At 37.5% G+C, this 14,928-nt stretch overlaps 1 protein-coding gene across 1 annotated transcript in view; it reads right to left on the reverse strand.

Moving 5' to 3' along the window:
• Window positions 1–6,512: 6,512 nt before the first annotated feature.
• Window positions 6,513–14,928, reverse strand: part of UHMK1 (U2AF homology motif kinase 1) — a 27,563-nt gene continuing 19,147 nt past the window's right edge. Inside the window, exon 8 of the mRNA XM_003785756.2 lies at window positions 6,513–13,580. Within this exon, the coding sequence (XP_003785804.1) occupies window positions 13,434–13,580 (147 nt within the window). The 3' untranslated portion in view covers window positions 6,513–13,433. The remainder of the gene's footprint in view (window positions 13,581–14,928) is intronic.

Below are 14,928 nucleotides of genomic sequence, written 5' to 3' on the forward strand. Positions count from 1 at the left end.
GCAGGAATATCCCAATAAAAGAGGCAGAGACTAAGAGACAAAGAAAAGGCAGAGGGCGCTGGCGCTTTCCCAGCCTGACTCCTATCCTGCTGCATTGCTGCTCATATATTCCACAAACTCAGCTGTGACCCAGTTCTAAATTCTTCTTTTGTTTTTTGGTCTATTCATTTCAGCTAACATGTCTTTATCCCCGTTATCTGCAATACAGGGATAAAGACAACAAATAGAGTTTTGGACATACAGAGATTTGAGGTATTCATGTGCAGCACCCAAGTGGAAACATCTAGAAGGCGCCTTCCTATATGAGTGGGATGAAGTATTCGCCTGTTTAACATGTAGGTGGAAGTTGAATGAGAATGGCTACAGTCACCTAGATTGAACTTGAGGAAAGGAAATCGCTTATATTTAGTTACTGAGATCCCGAAATGATTCTAGAGGAAAATTAAAAGACCTGTTATTTCCAAGGGACTAGAAATGATCCTTTGGGTGTTGTTGCTAAAAACAGAATGTTCCCTAACCCTTGGAATTATTAAGTATGATTAAGGCCTGTAAATATTATAACTTACCTAATAATATTAGCAATGAGTCGTGACAGACATTAATAAAAAGAAAATCTCTACATGCAAGTCAGAAATAGTAACATTTATTCCAGGGGAGTAAAAATATTCATGCTCAACGTCTGCCATTTCCTCTCAGGAAAGTCCAACTTTGATGACTCTATTTTCACTTACTTTATAGAGTGCAGAAACTCAGGAATGCAATATAACTGACTTTGCTAGAGAAATTGGGAATGATTTCATAATTTAGGTACAAATGAGGACCAGAATGCCTCATTGAGTCAAAAACTTTACCACACCTCCTGAATGTTTGTCTGGGGTGATTGCCAAACATATGTTAAGCATTATTTCTTATGAAATTTATGTAATAAATTTCTTTTTTAATTAAATGATCACTAGGACATTCGTCATTTATGATGGCTTTTTGACCATACTTGTTCCATCATTTCTTTCTTAAAGTCACACATTCCTTTAAAAATTTGTTAAAGTTTAGGCCCTGAAATGTATGTCATTTTCGGCATGCCAATCTCATGGCCCCAAATCCATGTGTAGTCCCTTAAGAAAGAACAGGAAGGACATTTTTCCAAATTTTGCCTTGAGCACGGAATTTATGAGAAAAATGTAATTTAAAACAGCATTTTTTAAAAAAAGGATCTCTCTGGAGTCTACATTTTTAGCAATTAATATACATTACATTTTCAAGCCACCCTTGAAGACACTAAGTTTTTGCAGGTATTATTTGCTGTTTTCTCAGGCATACCCAGGTTTTTGGCAACTGTAGTTCTGTTGTCACCTGCAAGCATACAGTACAGTGGGTGTTGGTCGCCCTGGAATAGGAAGCACATTGTAAGGAAATTTAGAATTTTATTTTTTATGTTTTTTAATTTCAAAGGATTAAGGGGCTACAGATATTTTAGGTTACATGGATCACTTTTGTAACACTCTAGTCCTGGCTATAGGTGTACCCATGACTCAAATAGTGTTTGTTGTACCCATGTGGTAGGCTTTTGTCCCTCCCCTTCTTCTCCCTCCCCCATTTCACTCAGGTGTCCAAATGTGTTTGCAACCTTTACAAAGTGCTCATTTTCACCTAAAATGCATTTCTCTTTGAGAACTCCATATTCAAAAAGCTATTGCAAAATCTCAATTTTCCTTAATCATCACCAATCTCTTTCTCTCTCCTATCTTTCCTTCTCTCCCTCCCTCCGTCACTCCCACCCCCTTTGCTTCCTTCCTTCCCTCTCTTCCTCTCCCCTCCCTCCCTTCCTTTTTTTGAGACAGTATTACTCTGCCACCCTGAGTAGAGTGCCATGCGTCATAGCTCACAGCAACCTTAGGCTCTTGGGCTCAAGCTATGCTCATCTCAGCCTCCTGAGTAGCTGGGACTACCCCCACCACAAGGCCCAGCTAGTTTTCTCATTGTTAGCAGAGCAAGGTCTCATCCTTGCTCAGGCTGCTCTCTAACTCCCAAGCTCAAGGTATCCTGCTGCCTCAGCCTCCCAGCGTGCTAGGATTACAGGTGTGACTATGCCCAGTCCACAAATCCCTCTTTAAAGGACTGGGGTCTTAAATATGCAAATGTTCTAATACTATAGCAGTAATCCTTTGCTACTGGTCTGGTGAATATTTTCAAGGAGAAAAATCAGTGTTTCATTGCTTTACAAATTAATCTCAACTGCACAAGCTGTTCAGAGATTCTATAGAGCCTCTTGCCAGGTCTTCACAACTATGAAAGACATTTAGCAGGTATTTAAATATGCAGCCTATAATCACCCACTTTGTTTGAATTAATTTGAGCATTATTTTAATTTCATATGGAAATGAAGATGTTGAAAAATACATATGGCCGTTATATATCGTTTATAATATATAGATAGAGATGACATTGTACACTCCATAAAAAATGGGCTTTATGAAATGTTTCCATCATGATGTATTGCAATTCCTTCGTGTTCCAACCTGTTAAGTCAAGAATTCTTGTTAAGTGTTATAGACCAGTGAAAAGAACTGTAAGACACAATAAAACACTTCATGCTTTTAAATTAGAAATATACTTAATGCTAAGAAGACACTTGAGGATTTTGGTTGTTTAGATGCAATTTCTTGTAACAGAAGGAAATGGAAAATTCCAATTCCTTAAGACTACACAAACTCTTCCACAAAAATAATTTGCTGTATTTTTTATTAGCGTGTTTATTATAGGTAGCTGTCCTACATTTTCTATCTCCATCAGAACATTCATTTTGCCCTTCCCACTCGCTCTGACTTTCCCAGTCTTTCTTTAACTGTAATTTTCAAGGCCACAATTCCCAAATATCTCCATGGAAGGGAGCGTCTGTGCTCTGCTTTTCCCACAGGTGTTGGGAGTAACGAAAAAATGTATGTGGGTGTTTGACTACTGTGTCATGTCTCTTCACAATCCACGGCTCCTGCCTGTGCTCTGGAGATCAGGTCTGGCTTAGAGGCAGCAAGACCCAGGGAGACCAGGTTTCTGCAGTTCTCTAATATCACATCTCTGCACAAATTCCTTTGAGCAGGATCCAAAGGAATCCTGAGAGAATCACCCACTCCTCCAGAGAGAAGTCTGTGGCCACATCCCTGAATGCTAACAATCCCTGAGAGTCAGCCATTTCTTCCTCTTCCTCCTCCTTCTCTAGGATTCTTCCTCAGGCGGGATTATCTGGACACCTCACAGCTGCATCTGGAGAATATGCATTTCAAAGCATCAGCACAGTCCCTCCATCTGTTATTACCCCAACTTGAGGCAGAAGGACCTTAAGTAAAGGCCACAGTACTGTCCTTTGTCACAGGAGAAATTCAGGAAAAATTCAAAAATTAATTTCCCAGCACCCATGGTGTCCCAGAGTCCTCCCTATGGACCTCCCAGGGTAGGTCCAGGGTAACAGAGGTTGTGGCAGAGAAACCTGGTCTTTCCTGGAGTTGGATCAGGACAAAGGACCCCAGCTCAGTCCCCTGTGGAAGAGACCAACTTGCTGTATTGTTTAAATCCAAAGTCTACCTTTCCAATTGTTTTTAAAGTTACTTGATTAATTACCAATATTGCTATTATTCATACATGAATAGATTATACTAAACTGTTACCTTTTTTCTTTATAGTTAATTGAAATAGAAACTACTGAACTGCCATTCTGTGAAATATTGGGAGTCATCCACGTCCAACTGGCTGCCAGATTCTATAAATTCATTTGCAACTCCATGCTTATTGAACAACTACTATAATCCAGGCATGGTTCTAAGTGCCAGGAATACAGATCTGAAGATGGTGATCTGCTAACCTCCACAGGAGTGTTCTTGGGGGCAAAACAAAATGGTAGCTATAACCATATAATGCCAAAAGCAGAGCAGTTAAAGAGATGCTAATAATTTGGCAGGGGGTGGGGAGCATAAGGATGGTAACTAGAGAAAGTGACAATTGAGCTGTTTGAAAAGATAAACAGATTTCATTACACAGGTAAGGGAAGGAGGAACTGAATGGCATTTTGATAAGAGGTTCAGATCATAGGAAAAAGCATGGGCTACAAAAATTGCAAAAATATGGGTACAAACAGCCGAAGCATGAAGTACTAAGGTCTGACAATAAAATTCACAAGCCCATCCCAGAAAAAGCTCTGAACCCTCATTGTTGAATATCACTACAAACACCTTCAAAGTACTCCTCTTGGGAAGTTATGCACCGATGTCAAGGCCTAATCCATCCTTCAAAGCAACTGTTTTCCTGGAATGGCCCTCAGAGCTATTGCCGTATTACCCCTGATGTCCTGAATGTCATCAAAATGTCTTCTTTTGAATATTTCCTTTATCTTCAGGTAGAGAAAAAAGTCATTGGGAGCCACATCAGGTGAGTAGGGAGGGTGCTTGCTCCAATACTTATTTATTAGCCGAAAACTCCCACACAGACAGGGCCGTGTGAGTCCTTTGCTTTTGTTCATTGGTGAGCTCCTTCAGGACCACTTCTGCATACACCTTTTTCATGCCGTAATTTTTGGTTAAGATTTTCCTGTTTCTGTATTGATGTTTAATTGGTCTGCTATGCCTCTCACGGTCAGCCGACGATTCTGATGCACACTTTGACAAGTTTTTATATTTTCATTAGTTCTGCTGTTGCCCTGACCTCTCTCTTCATCATTGACGCTTTCTCTCCCAGAAAAATGTTTACCCTATTTGTACTCTTCTGTTTTTTTTTTTTCATGGCAATCTCCCTATAAACTTGGACTCACGTGCCCCTGATTTCACTTCCACTCTCGCCAAGCTTAACAAGAAATTGAATGTTTGTTCATTACTCTAATTCAAGCTCCAACATTCTCGTGAGGCACTAAAAAACAACGAAGAATGCCACCCAGCAAGACACCGCCACATGTCAACACAAACATGGTTGTGAGACACTGATATACCAAAGTTATGAAACCTTCCTGAGCAGTCGTACAGAGCTGCCAATGAACGCGCATGGTGGTGAGTTTGCGAACTTAATTTTCAGAACTCACATAAACGGAAAGGAGATGGCAAGAGTGGGAGGTGGAGTAAGACTATGAAAGACTTATATGCCAATTTAAGGGAATTAGACATTATTTTGAAGGCAAATGGACAGAAAAGATAGAAAATAAAATGAATTTCAACGTAGGGAGAAGCATGATCAGGATTATTTTTAAGAATGAAAACTGCCAGGAACGTGAAGAGACTAGAGGAAAAGAGAGACTGGACACGGAGATCCTGTAAGGTCTTGTAAGGAGACATCAAGGCCTGAAGTAAGTAGTACCAGAGGAAATGTGAACGGGAAGCTGGATCTGAGAGGAAATACTCAGTTGACCAGGATGCAGTCTAGCATAGTGGTATTGACCACAGCCTCAGAGCTGGACATTCATTTGCCTACTGTGTAAATAAAACCCGGGAAGGAAGCCAATCTAACCATCCATTACCTCAACCAATAAACACAGAGAAAACCAGTATGTTCTTCATAGGCCTGTTGTGAGGATTTTGTGTATGTGTGTCATTTAGCATAATGCACAGTGCGAAATAATACTGTTACTATTATTCCTGCAACTACCAGCGAGGAGAGATTGAGAATGACTGCCAAGTAGTTCTTGAATTGGGCCTACTTCTGCTTTTCAATCCCACAGCTAGGACCCCTGTAGACTGGTGAGTGTTTCTCAAAGTGTGGTCCCCAGACCAGTGGCAGCAGCCTCCTGTAAACTCATCAGAAATGCAAGCGCTCAGACCTCACAAAGAACCACGTCTCAAAACTCTCAGGCTGGGGCCAGCAATCTGTATTCTAACAAGCCCTCCCAGGTAATTGTGTCATAAGTGTGAGAAGTGCTGATTTCAACATTCATTATCTCTAATCTGAACTTTTATTATTTATCAGTCTCTTAAAGTGTCCCTCCTAAGTCTTTCCCTTAAATTTACCATCTAGATCAGTCATTGCCTTCCTAAAATAAACCTGCCAGTGCCCCTCCTAACACAGAGTAACATATGAATATCACCTCTAAGTTTTACAAAATGTTGGGCAAGTTTACTTAACCTACTTGAGCCTCAGTTCTCACCTGTAAAAAGGGAGCATTATATACACCAAAATAACTGATGGTGGTTTCTTTTTACTACTGCACCTACAATCTCACTGGGTCCTCATGACATAAAAATACAACTAATATCAATATTAAGACCCCAAACTCCTAACTCTGAATTCTAGCTCTTTTTATCACATCAAGCTGTCACAATATCAGAAACATTATTCCAAAATACAAAATTACATTTCAGTATTGTCAAGTTGATACGCTATTTCCAAAGATGAAAAATCATACTTGTTAGAACCAAACAGTTGGGATTACATGGACACTTTTTCAACAGTAGTTTTTAGTAAAAATTAAATCCTAAAAATAAATACATTTATCTTTTACTCATTTATACCGAATATGGAAATAGTGAAGATAAAAAAGCAACTTCTTTATTTTTAAGCTTTATTTTATCACTCTTATCAAACACACATCAGAAAGCATATCAACAGTGCATCTTATGGTAACGTCAGTTTACACCAAAACTGAACAAGGCAATTGTGTTTACAGAAAAAGTTTTCAGCAAAAAAGTACGCAATACAGTCAATTAAAATGCAGTGTTCATACTTTTTAGTTATATAGGAAAGTGGAAAATAAAGTCTTTTGCTACCCAACAAGAAAAAACAAGGTTAAAAGAAATTTAGGGATTTGAGAAAACAACTTCCTGGTTCTGACATACATCTACATTTATAGTCCACTCAGTTATTTAATTAAAAAAAGAAACCTCACAAACAATAAGGCATCACAAAGAACAGAGAACCATAGTGCCAAGAAATGCCAAGACCAATATGCAATTGGAACTGGAAAAAGGTTACAGACAGCTATCCACTATGTACTGTAATATTCTTGTGGTTCTGAGGTGAAGGTAAACCACCAGGAGAGAAGACTCCTTATAACTGGCTTTGGTTTAAGTGATAGTTCACATTTTTTCTAACTATACCTTCTTTTCAAAAACACAGTAATTACATGTTACTGAGGGAACACAGTACTAGGTTTTTATATTCACAAGCAACCACTCCAGTGCTGACACAAGACACCATAGTTAACATTTGTTGACCATTAGTGGATTTCTGGGAGTGATCCAATGATAGCAAAGATGGAGCCCTTTTTGGGAAAAATTAAGTCCCTTCCACCCCAGATTTGACACTGTTAAGAGGATATAAAGGAATGTTAAATTATTTAAGATTTTTCAAAAGAAAATTAACTATGAAAGAAGAAATCCTGCTGGAAAAGATAGGACAGTTTACACTTTGCAAAGTAAATTTTCTAAAGACGTACAGACTTTTTTCTTTTAATAAATAAACACTACTTAGCTCCATAAGGTGCTGTAATTTTGCAGCCAGTGCTTACTAATGCCACTCACTGTACCCAATGTGCAAAGGGCAATACAGAGATGGCTAATCCCAGTTTCTTTCTGATCCTTGACCTGCATGAGTGGTAACTTACACAGAATACAAAAAAGCTGGAGTACAAATATTTATTTGTAAGAATTAGGCCAAAATGACTATGGATATGTAATCCAGTTTCACAAACTCTTAAAATAATTTTCTGGGGAAACAATAATAAGGAATGTGTGGGAAAGGCAATATTTCTGTGCCACAAGTACCAAATCTAGATTATTAAAAATAAATACCATTTTTAGATCACTAACTGAATGGAAGATTACTAATACCAGTAAGGGAGACATTTTCTACCCCTCTCCCCTTGTTTTATTACCTATCTTTCTCCTCCTTATTCTTTAATTTGGCAGTCTCTGACTACCCATGCTAGTGCGATAATACAGCTACATAATTCAATTAATTGAAGAGATGTTGTGTCTCTATATGCATGATTATAGAATACTTCACCACATTTGCTTTTATACATTTAATTGTCCTGATATCATGTATATTATTAAGAGGTGATAACTTAGAAGGGGAAGGCAATTCCAACTTGGAATCAAAAAGTGATTATAAATAATTCTCTTGCTGACAATCAAGAGCTTATGGCAGCAAGCAGGGTTCCCCTCCAGAAAAAGTAGGTATTAATCCCCACCAAACCCCCCAAAAGTAAAATGAACAACTCTAGTTGTTTTTATTTTTTTCCCCCAGAATGTGACTTATTCTCATTATACAAAGTAGTAAAACAAAACAAGCTCTCTTCTTCTTCTTCACAAGAATTAGCGATTATATGTATTATGAGGCAAGTAAAAATGTTTTTCTTTGCCTTTAAATTAAGACACTATGAGCCTAGGTCACAAAACAAAGATGGCTTTTAGAAGAGCTATCACTTGTTTTCAGGGTACTGTGATAGCTACTCAATGTAATGGGAAATAACACCTGGGCAATCATTTGATTAGTTTCCCATGAATTCCAGCTTTTGTACCACAACCACAACTGTCTTGATTATGACAACTCTCTGAAAAGCACAAATAAAGCAAATTTAAAACATTAATCCTCAGAAGTAGTATAAGGAACAACGAAAGTGCTGAGCTGTAGGAAAATGAATAAAAACTTCCTATCAGAATAAACTTTGTGTAAACTATGTATCTTATACCCTTAAGATCACCTTAGTGACCACCTATAAAATATAAAATTTCCTAAATGCTCTCTGGTTATAGACATTTCTTTTACAGCCAATTTCTCCTATAAAATTACAGCAAAAAATAGTTAAAATTATATTTACTTTCTTCTTAAATATCCATAGTACTTACTTGTCAACTGCATGCCACTATATGAATCTCCTGATCATCATGTAATTTAAAAAATAGTGAAAACCATCTGGGGCAAGTGGCTAATATAAGAAACAGGATGTATCCTGCAGTATCAGGTAGATAAACAGCTAACTAAAACAAAACAAAGCAAAACAAAATCTTTAAAATTCTGAGTATTCTAAAAACTAACATATCCATGTTTGCCTATGATTAAGAATGGAATTTACCAAATATACTACAAGAGGCTCAGATGAGCTCCATATGATGGAGATGACATTTTTATATTCATTGAGAAAGCTAGTAATTGATACTAACTTGAAAGATTACCATCTCAAAATAAAGGTGATTTACTGAGCACCTTAAGAAGAAATGGGAATTCCTTTGAGTTAATTGTGACCAAGGACTGGTCTGCATGTGACCATAATTGACAATAAATAAATAAATAATATCAGAGAGAGCTACAGTAATAAGATTTGAGGAAAGAGCCTGATATTAAAAATGGAACTAGATACAAGGAAGAATTAAATTCTGCCAGATAACTCCGGCTTTTCCATCACATGTAATATCAGAATAAAATCAAATAGTTTTACGCACACACAAAAAAGGTAAACCAAGGATATTTTGGACTTTTATACTGTGACTCAATCCAAAAGTTATTTTAAGGGAAAGGCAGAGGTGCAATGAATTACCATCATCTGTGAAGCTTTTACCCAAATGAATTTTAGTATTTTCCAGGAAACAAAAGGCACTTGCTTAATCTACCTATATGTCTACCAGACCAAAAGTCATCACATGATTCCACCTGTACCCTAATCTGAATATAGCCACCTAGCATATACCCTTGCATAAGAGTCTTGATAAACACATGGTAACTGTTTCCCCCACCCTCTCACGCAGTAACTATGTTACTAAAGTTATTACCCGTTACCATGGTGCTGATTTTTACTAAATTAATTGTAAAAAATAAAATTTCATGCTGCCAAGTGAAACTAATAGTAGAAATTTGTAAAACAGGCCTAATTTAATACAGTCAGAAAATAAGACCTATGAAAATGATGCCAAAATGTTAGTTACCTGTAGTTGATGAATAAAATCAAACGAGCCGTGAAGGGCTCTGATAAGTGCTCTACTTCTGCCTTTAATTTAGTCCAGGAATCTAAGTGATGCCCTCACCAGGGTCAAGTCCAGTGTAGTAAGATAGAGAAAGGCACATCTCCAGAGTTTCTCTTCAGCTTCCCTTACATGGCAGTACTGTTTCTGGCAGCATTCCTTCTCATAAATTTGCTTAGAAGTTAAAATGTAAGTAACATGAATCTAGAATGCAAGTTAAATAAAAACTCAGAGATTTTCTTTTGAAGGTTAATTTAACATTATCTCAGTATCTTTAGTAGCTGGACTACCAAAAAGGCAATATTTTCTCTCAATGAAAACAAAGAGAACGATGAAAATAACCATATTTATGGTTTCTTTTCTAAAAGCAGCTATAGTTTTGGCTCAAGACATAGTAGAAAGGGAATTTCTCTAAAGAGAATTGCTATATTGATGGCCCAAAACCAAGGAAGACATCCAGTGGTAATAAATACAGATCTCTTATTGCAAGAGGATAATATTTTTAAATTCCTTTAAAAGGTAGCCAATACTTACTTCTAGCTAGTGCTCTTACTGAAATGTCTGACTCTACTTGTTCTTCTCTAAAACAGCATTACAGTTTTGCTAGCAGCTAGCTAGCCACCTCCAAGTATGTTTCTAAAGAATCAAAGATTTTCTATAGAATAATCAGTTTATATGCCTTTTTGGATGCAAAATGGGCCACAGCAACACCACAGAACAATAAAAAAGTAACTAAGAAGTTAAGAGGCAAGGAAGTACAGGTATTTACAAATGAAAGGCAAGGAAGCACAAGAATTAATTTAGAAAAAGAAAAACTACCTGAGATAAAATTTGCCACAAAAGGTCGGGGTTAAATGACAGGAACCCTCACCTCATTACCCTGACTCTCAAAAGGAAACTTTCAAAATTTTCAATAACTTTATGAAATCAAAATCCCTGTGTACATATTTCATCTTAAAGGAATTATGAAAATTGCATTTTCTGATAGTATTTGGTTCAGGTTTAAGAAAGACATTAAGTAATCTTAGAAGGGAGGGAGAACCTGCCAACGTTTCTTTGGTAGAATGGGCTAAGAGTTATAAAACGACAATCTGAAACATGGGAGGCATCTTTTTTCAATCCTGTGGCTTTAACATAAAGTATTTAATTCAATGCGTGGTTAATTCAAGGCTCATCAATTATTCCCTCAACTCCCTTAAAATCTAGTTTGCATCTTCTGTAAAAATATTCTACAGTGTTAAACACTAAATATACATATGACTCTATCAACAATAAGATGATGATGAGAAAGAGTGCTGGGAAGTTCAGCATCAAGATGTTAGCAGCACACTGCACGACTAAGCTTAGAAGCCTCACCTGCAGTTTATTTGTAAGGGTTTTTCTTTTCAGGAAGGGGGGAGAGAAAGTTACAGGTACTAACCTAGAACACTTGCCCTCAAAAAGAACTCAATAGTATTCTGTGTTCATCAGAACACATGTAAAAACCTAATGTTTCTCATCACCACAAAAGCTGCTACCCATACAAACATTTATGTTTTAAGAGAGCTTAGGTCTTTACGATCCTGGTTCTACTCTCTTGAATTTTGAATTGTAATCAAACTAATTAATCTCTGAAAAGTCCAAAATAAAACATAATAGTTATTCCTTCTAAGGGCACATATTAAGGACCATCCAAGACCCTTTGGTAATTCATAAATCAGCCTCCTTATACCAAATTTGATTACACAATAAATATTAAGAGACCTCAGTAATTTGGTAACTATAACTAAAATGTCAAAGGGTGGTTGTTTGAAAGGGGGAAAGAATTCATTCTCTAAAATGTAAATTCTAATTGGACTCTCAGTAATCTGCATGGCACACACAAGGAAAGATTATATGAGGAGGCTCAAAGCAGGGAAAGATTTTAAAACACATTTTTCCTTAGGAAAAATAATAAATAAAAATTTCATTCAGGTAAGGAAAACAGGCAAAAAGTTCATAACCTGTATACGATTTGTCTTTTTTTGTGTATAATCAGTGCTTTATAAAGTTTCCTAATTTTTATACCTTTATAGACAATCTACCACAAAGTGAGAAGAATCCATAATTATAATTCTTAAAACCATGTCATTAACCTGGGTCCAAGAACTAATGCAGACTGACATCCTCGTCTCAGGGACATATTAGATTGTTGTAAGTCTTCTAAGAATTCTTCTGAAGTTTTCTTCCTTTCTACTTCTACCTTGTCCTATCTATATGTTTCTTAACTTCTTGCAGTCAAAAGCCAGACTACCCAGGATGCCATTCCTCTAGCTTTTCTTTAGCTACCGACAGAGGCAGAGAAGGAGGGAGAGGGAGAAGAGGGAAGAGACAATGAAGAGACAGAAAGGAAGAAAAAAAGAATCCTGATTACTCACCCTCTCTTTGACTATTTTTCTTTTTCCTTCCACTATATCTTTAGAAGAAAGAATTTTCCATAGTAGCAAAAAGAGCCACATCTTGAGAAATCTTACAACTTTAGGAGATTCAGCACAAAGACAATGAGCCAATATAAGGTCTAAAGTACACTGAAAGGGGGAGACAATTCACAAGGAGCAAAACCTTCTTTTTGTTACAATCACTCTGAGAGCTTCAACGTTAACTCTAGGCTAGACTCCAGTTTGCTCTGAGCCTCTCAGGAATGGACTGTTTCATCATTTACATTCTACCAGACTGACCAACTCTCAAAAAACATACACTAAATCTTACAGATGTGAAACCAGGTGGGGGAAAGATGGGTGTAGACTGTCTTAGCTCACAAGATTCACACTATAAAGTATACTGACTCAAATTTTCCCTAATCTTTCACATTTGCACACCCACTCAAGCATACATACTAGACATAAAAATTGTGCAAGATCAAGCATCAGCTTTCTATTTTAAAAAGCCTTAATTAAAAAAAAGTAGTAGATAGGCTCACTGCAGTTTCTTTAAAGGAATAGTCAGTCATACAGTACTCCTTTAAAAAGATTCACAACTCAGTGTTAAGAACACAGTAGGTAACTGCTGCTTGACAATTACTTAACATTACTGAGAGCATCCAGTGCCAGCTCTGATACTCTGGTATCAAAATAAGGAAGAACCACCTGTCAACATAAAGAAACAATCTCTAAGTAATGTCACCAACCTTAACAACTTTGTTAATAATATTCACTACAACACATTCACGCTTGCTTTATGGTCACGGAAAATAATTAGTATCTTTTTAGATTATATAGTGAAGAGCAGCACCTGCCCTACTGCACAAGAAAAGGCTGCCCACATGGATGCTCTACGCCCCTCAATGTATAGCTGAGAGGTCTTGTCCTACTCAGTGCCAAACGTCTGCGATGCAGTCACTGCTTGGGCAATGGCTGCACATTAGGAGGATTAAATAAATGTAAAAAGTACCCCCTTAAAATGGGAGGGGGGACTCCTGCATTCAGATGTGGAATACAATAACCCAGGAAATGGAAGAGGAGAAACAGGAAACGGTCCTTAGGTTACTGGTTAAAGCAAGGTTTGATACAGATATCCCCTCTTATAGGCACTCAGCGGGTAGAATGTAGCCACAACAAACTTCCCATCAAACATCCTTCCAGTCAGTAATTTCTGAGCAGCTTTGGAATCACCAGCGTTTGCATACTCCACGAAGACCTAAAAGTAGACAGAGAAAACAAAGTAATTTCATTTCCACCAAGGTTTTAAGATCACTGCTTTAGCAACTCGAATGTATACCTATCACTTGGGAATCCTGTTAAAATACAGAGTTTGCTTCTATAGGTCCAGGTGTTCAGACTGCAGCCCTTGGACCATATGCAGATTATTTAAGAACCATTTAGGTATCTGTGGTGTTGGATATCACAAAAAGTATGCACAGATCTTTTCTTTGGCTCATCAGTTTTCCTTAGCATCTTTGTATTTAATGTGTGGCCCAAGGCAACTCTTACTCTTCCAACTTGAAGGAGAGACAAAAAAAGGCTGGACGACCCTGGAACGTAAGGCTGTTTCTGCATTTCTAAACAAACTCCCAGGTGATACCAATGCTGCTGGTCTAGGCACCATGCTTTAGAACAGTGAGGTTTAAAATACTTTATAGGTCAGTTCAATTCTAAAAACTTCATCAAAGACAAGTTGAGGGAAAGATGTATAATCTTTCACCATGCTCACACAAGAGTGATGTACAGTACTAGCCACTTGCCCAAAGTAGGGCTGAAGTGCAGAGAGCACTTCCTCACTTCTTTCAAATCTTGACTCAGATGTAACCATTTCAGGACATCTTTCCTAGTACCCTACTTAGAAGTGCGACTCACCTGACCCTAGTACTCCTTCAGCCTCTTTCTCAATCTACTTTTCTCCCTAGCACTCATCACCAATTTTTTGTCTGACTTGATCACTGTTCAGTGTGTAATGATGAGTGCCTAGAATAGGACAGATGCTCAATAAATATTGGTTAAATGACAGAACAGTATTTAGCATGCTCCTGACACTGAATAAGGCAAATGCTATCTATTATTACTTGATGGGCAATAACTATTCATTAAGACCAACATAAATGTAATATTCCTTAAGGTGCCATGAATTTTCATAACATTAAGCTATAAGATAAAATAATAATCCACAACCAGAGTCAATTTTATCCCTCAAAAGACATTTGGCAGTGTCTACAAACACTTCTGGTTGTCGGAGTGGGGGTGGGGGGGTAGAATTCAAGGGTAGAGGCCAGGGATGCTGGTAAACATTCTACAGTGCACAGAACAGCTGCCCCAAAGAAAACCATCAGGCTCAGATGCCAATAGTATCAAGATTAAGAAAGCTTAAGATAAGGTTAAACAATATTCTGTTTCTCAAAAATAAAAAAAAAAATAAAGATTTTCTTCTTCTTTTTTTTTTTTTTTTAGAGACAGAGTCTCACTCTGTTGCCCTCAGTAGAGTGCTGAGGTGTCCAGCTCTTGGACTTAGGCGATTCTCTTGCCTTAGCCTCCTGGGTAGCTGGGACTACAGG

Source organism: Otolemur garnettii, unplaced genomic scaffold (genome assembly GCF_000181295.1).
Source record: "Otolemur garnettii isolate 467f Iridium unplaced genomic scaffold, OtoGar3 scaffold00016, whole genome shotgun sequence".
Taxonomy (NCBI): Eukaryota; Metazoa; Chordata; class Mammalia; order Primates; family Galagidae; genus Otolemur; species Otolemur garnettii.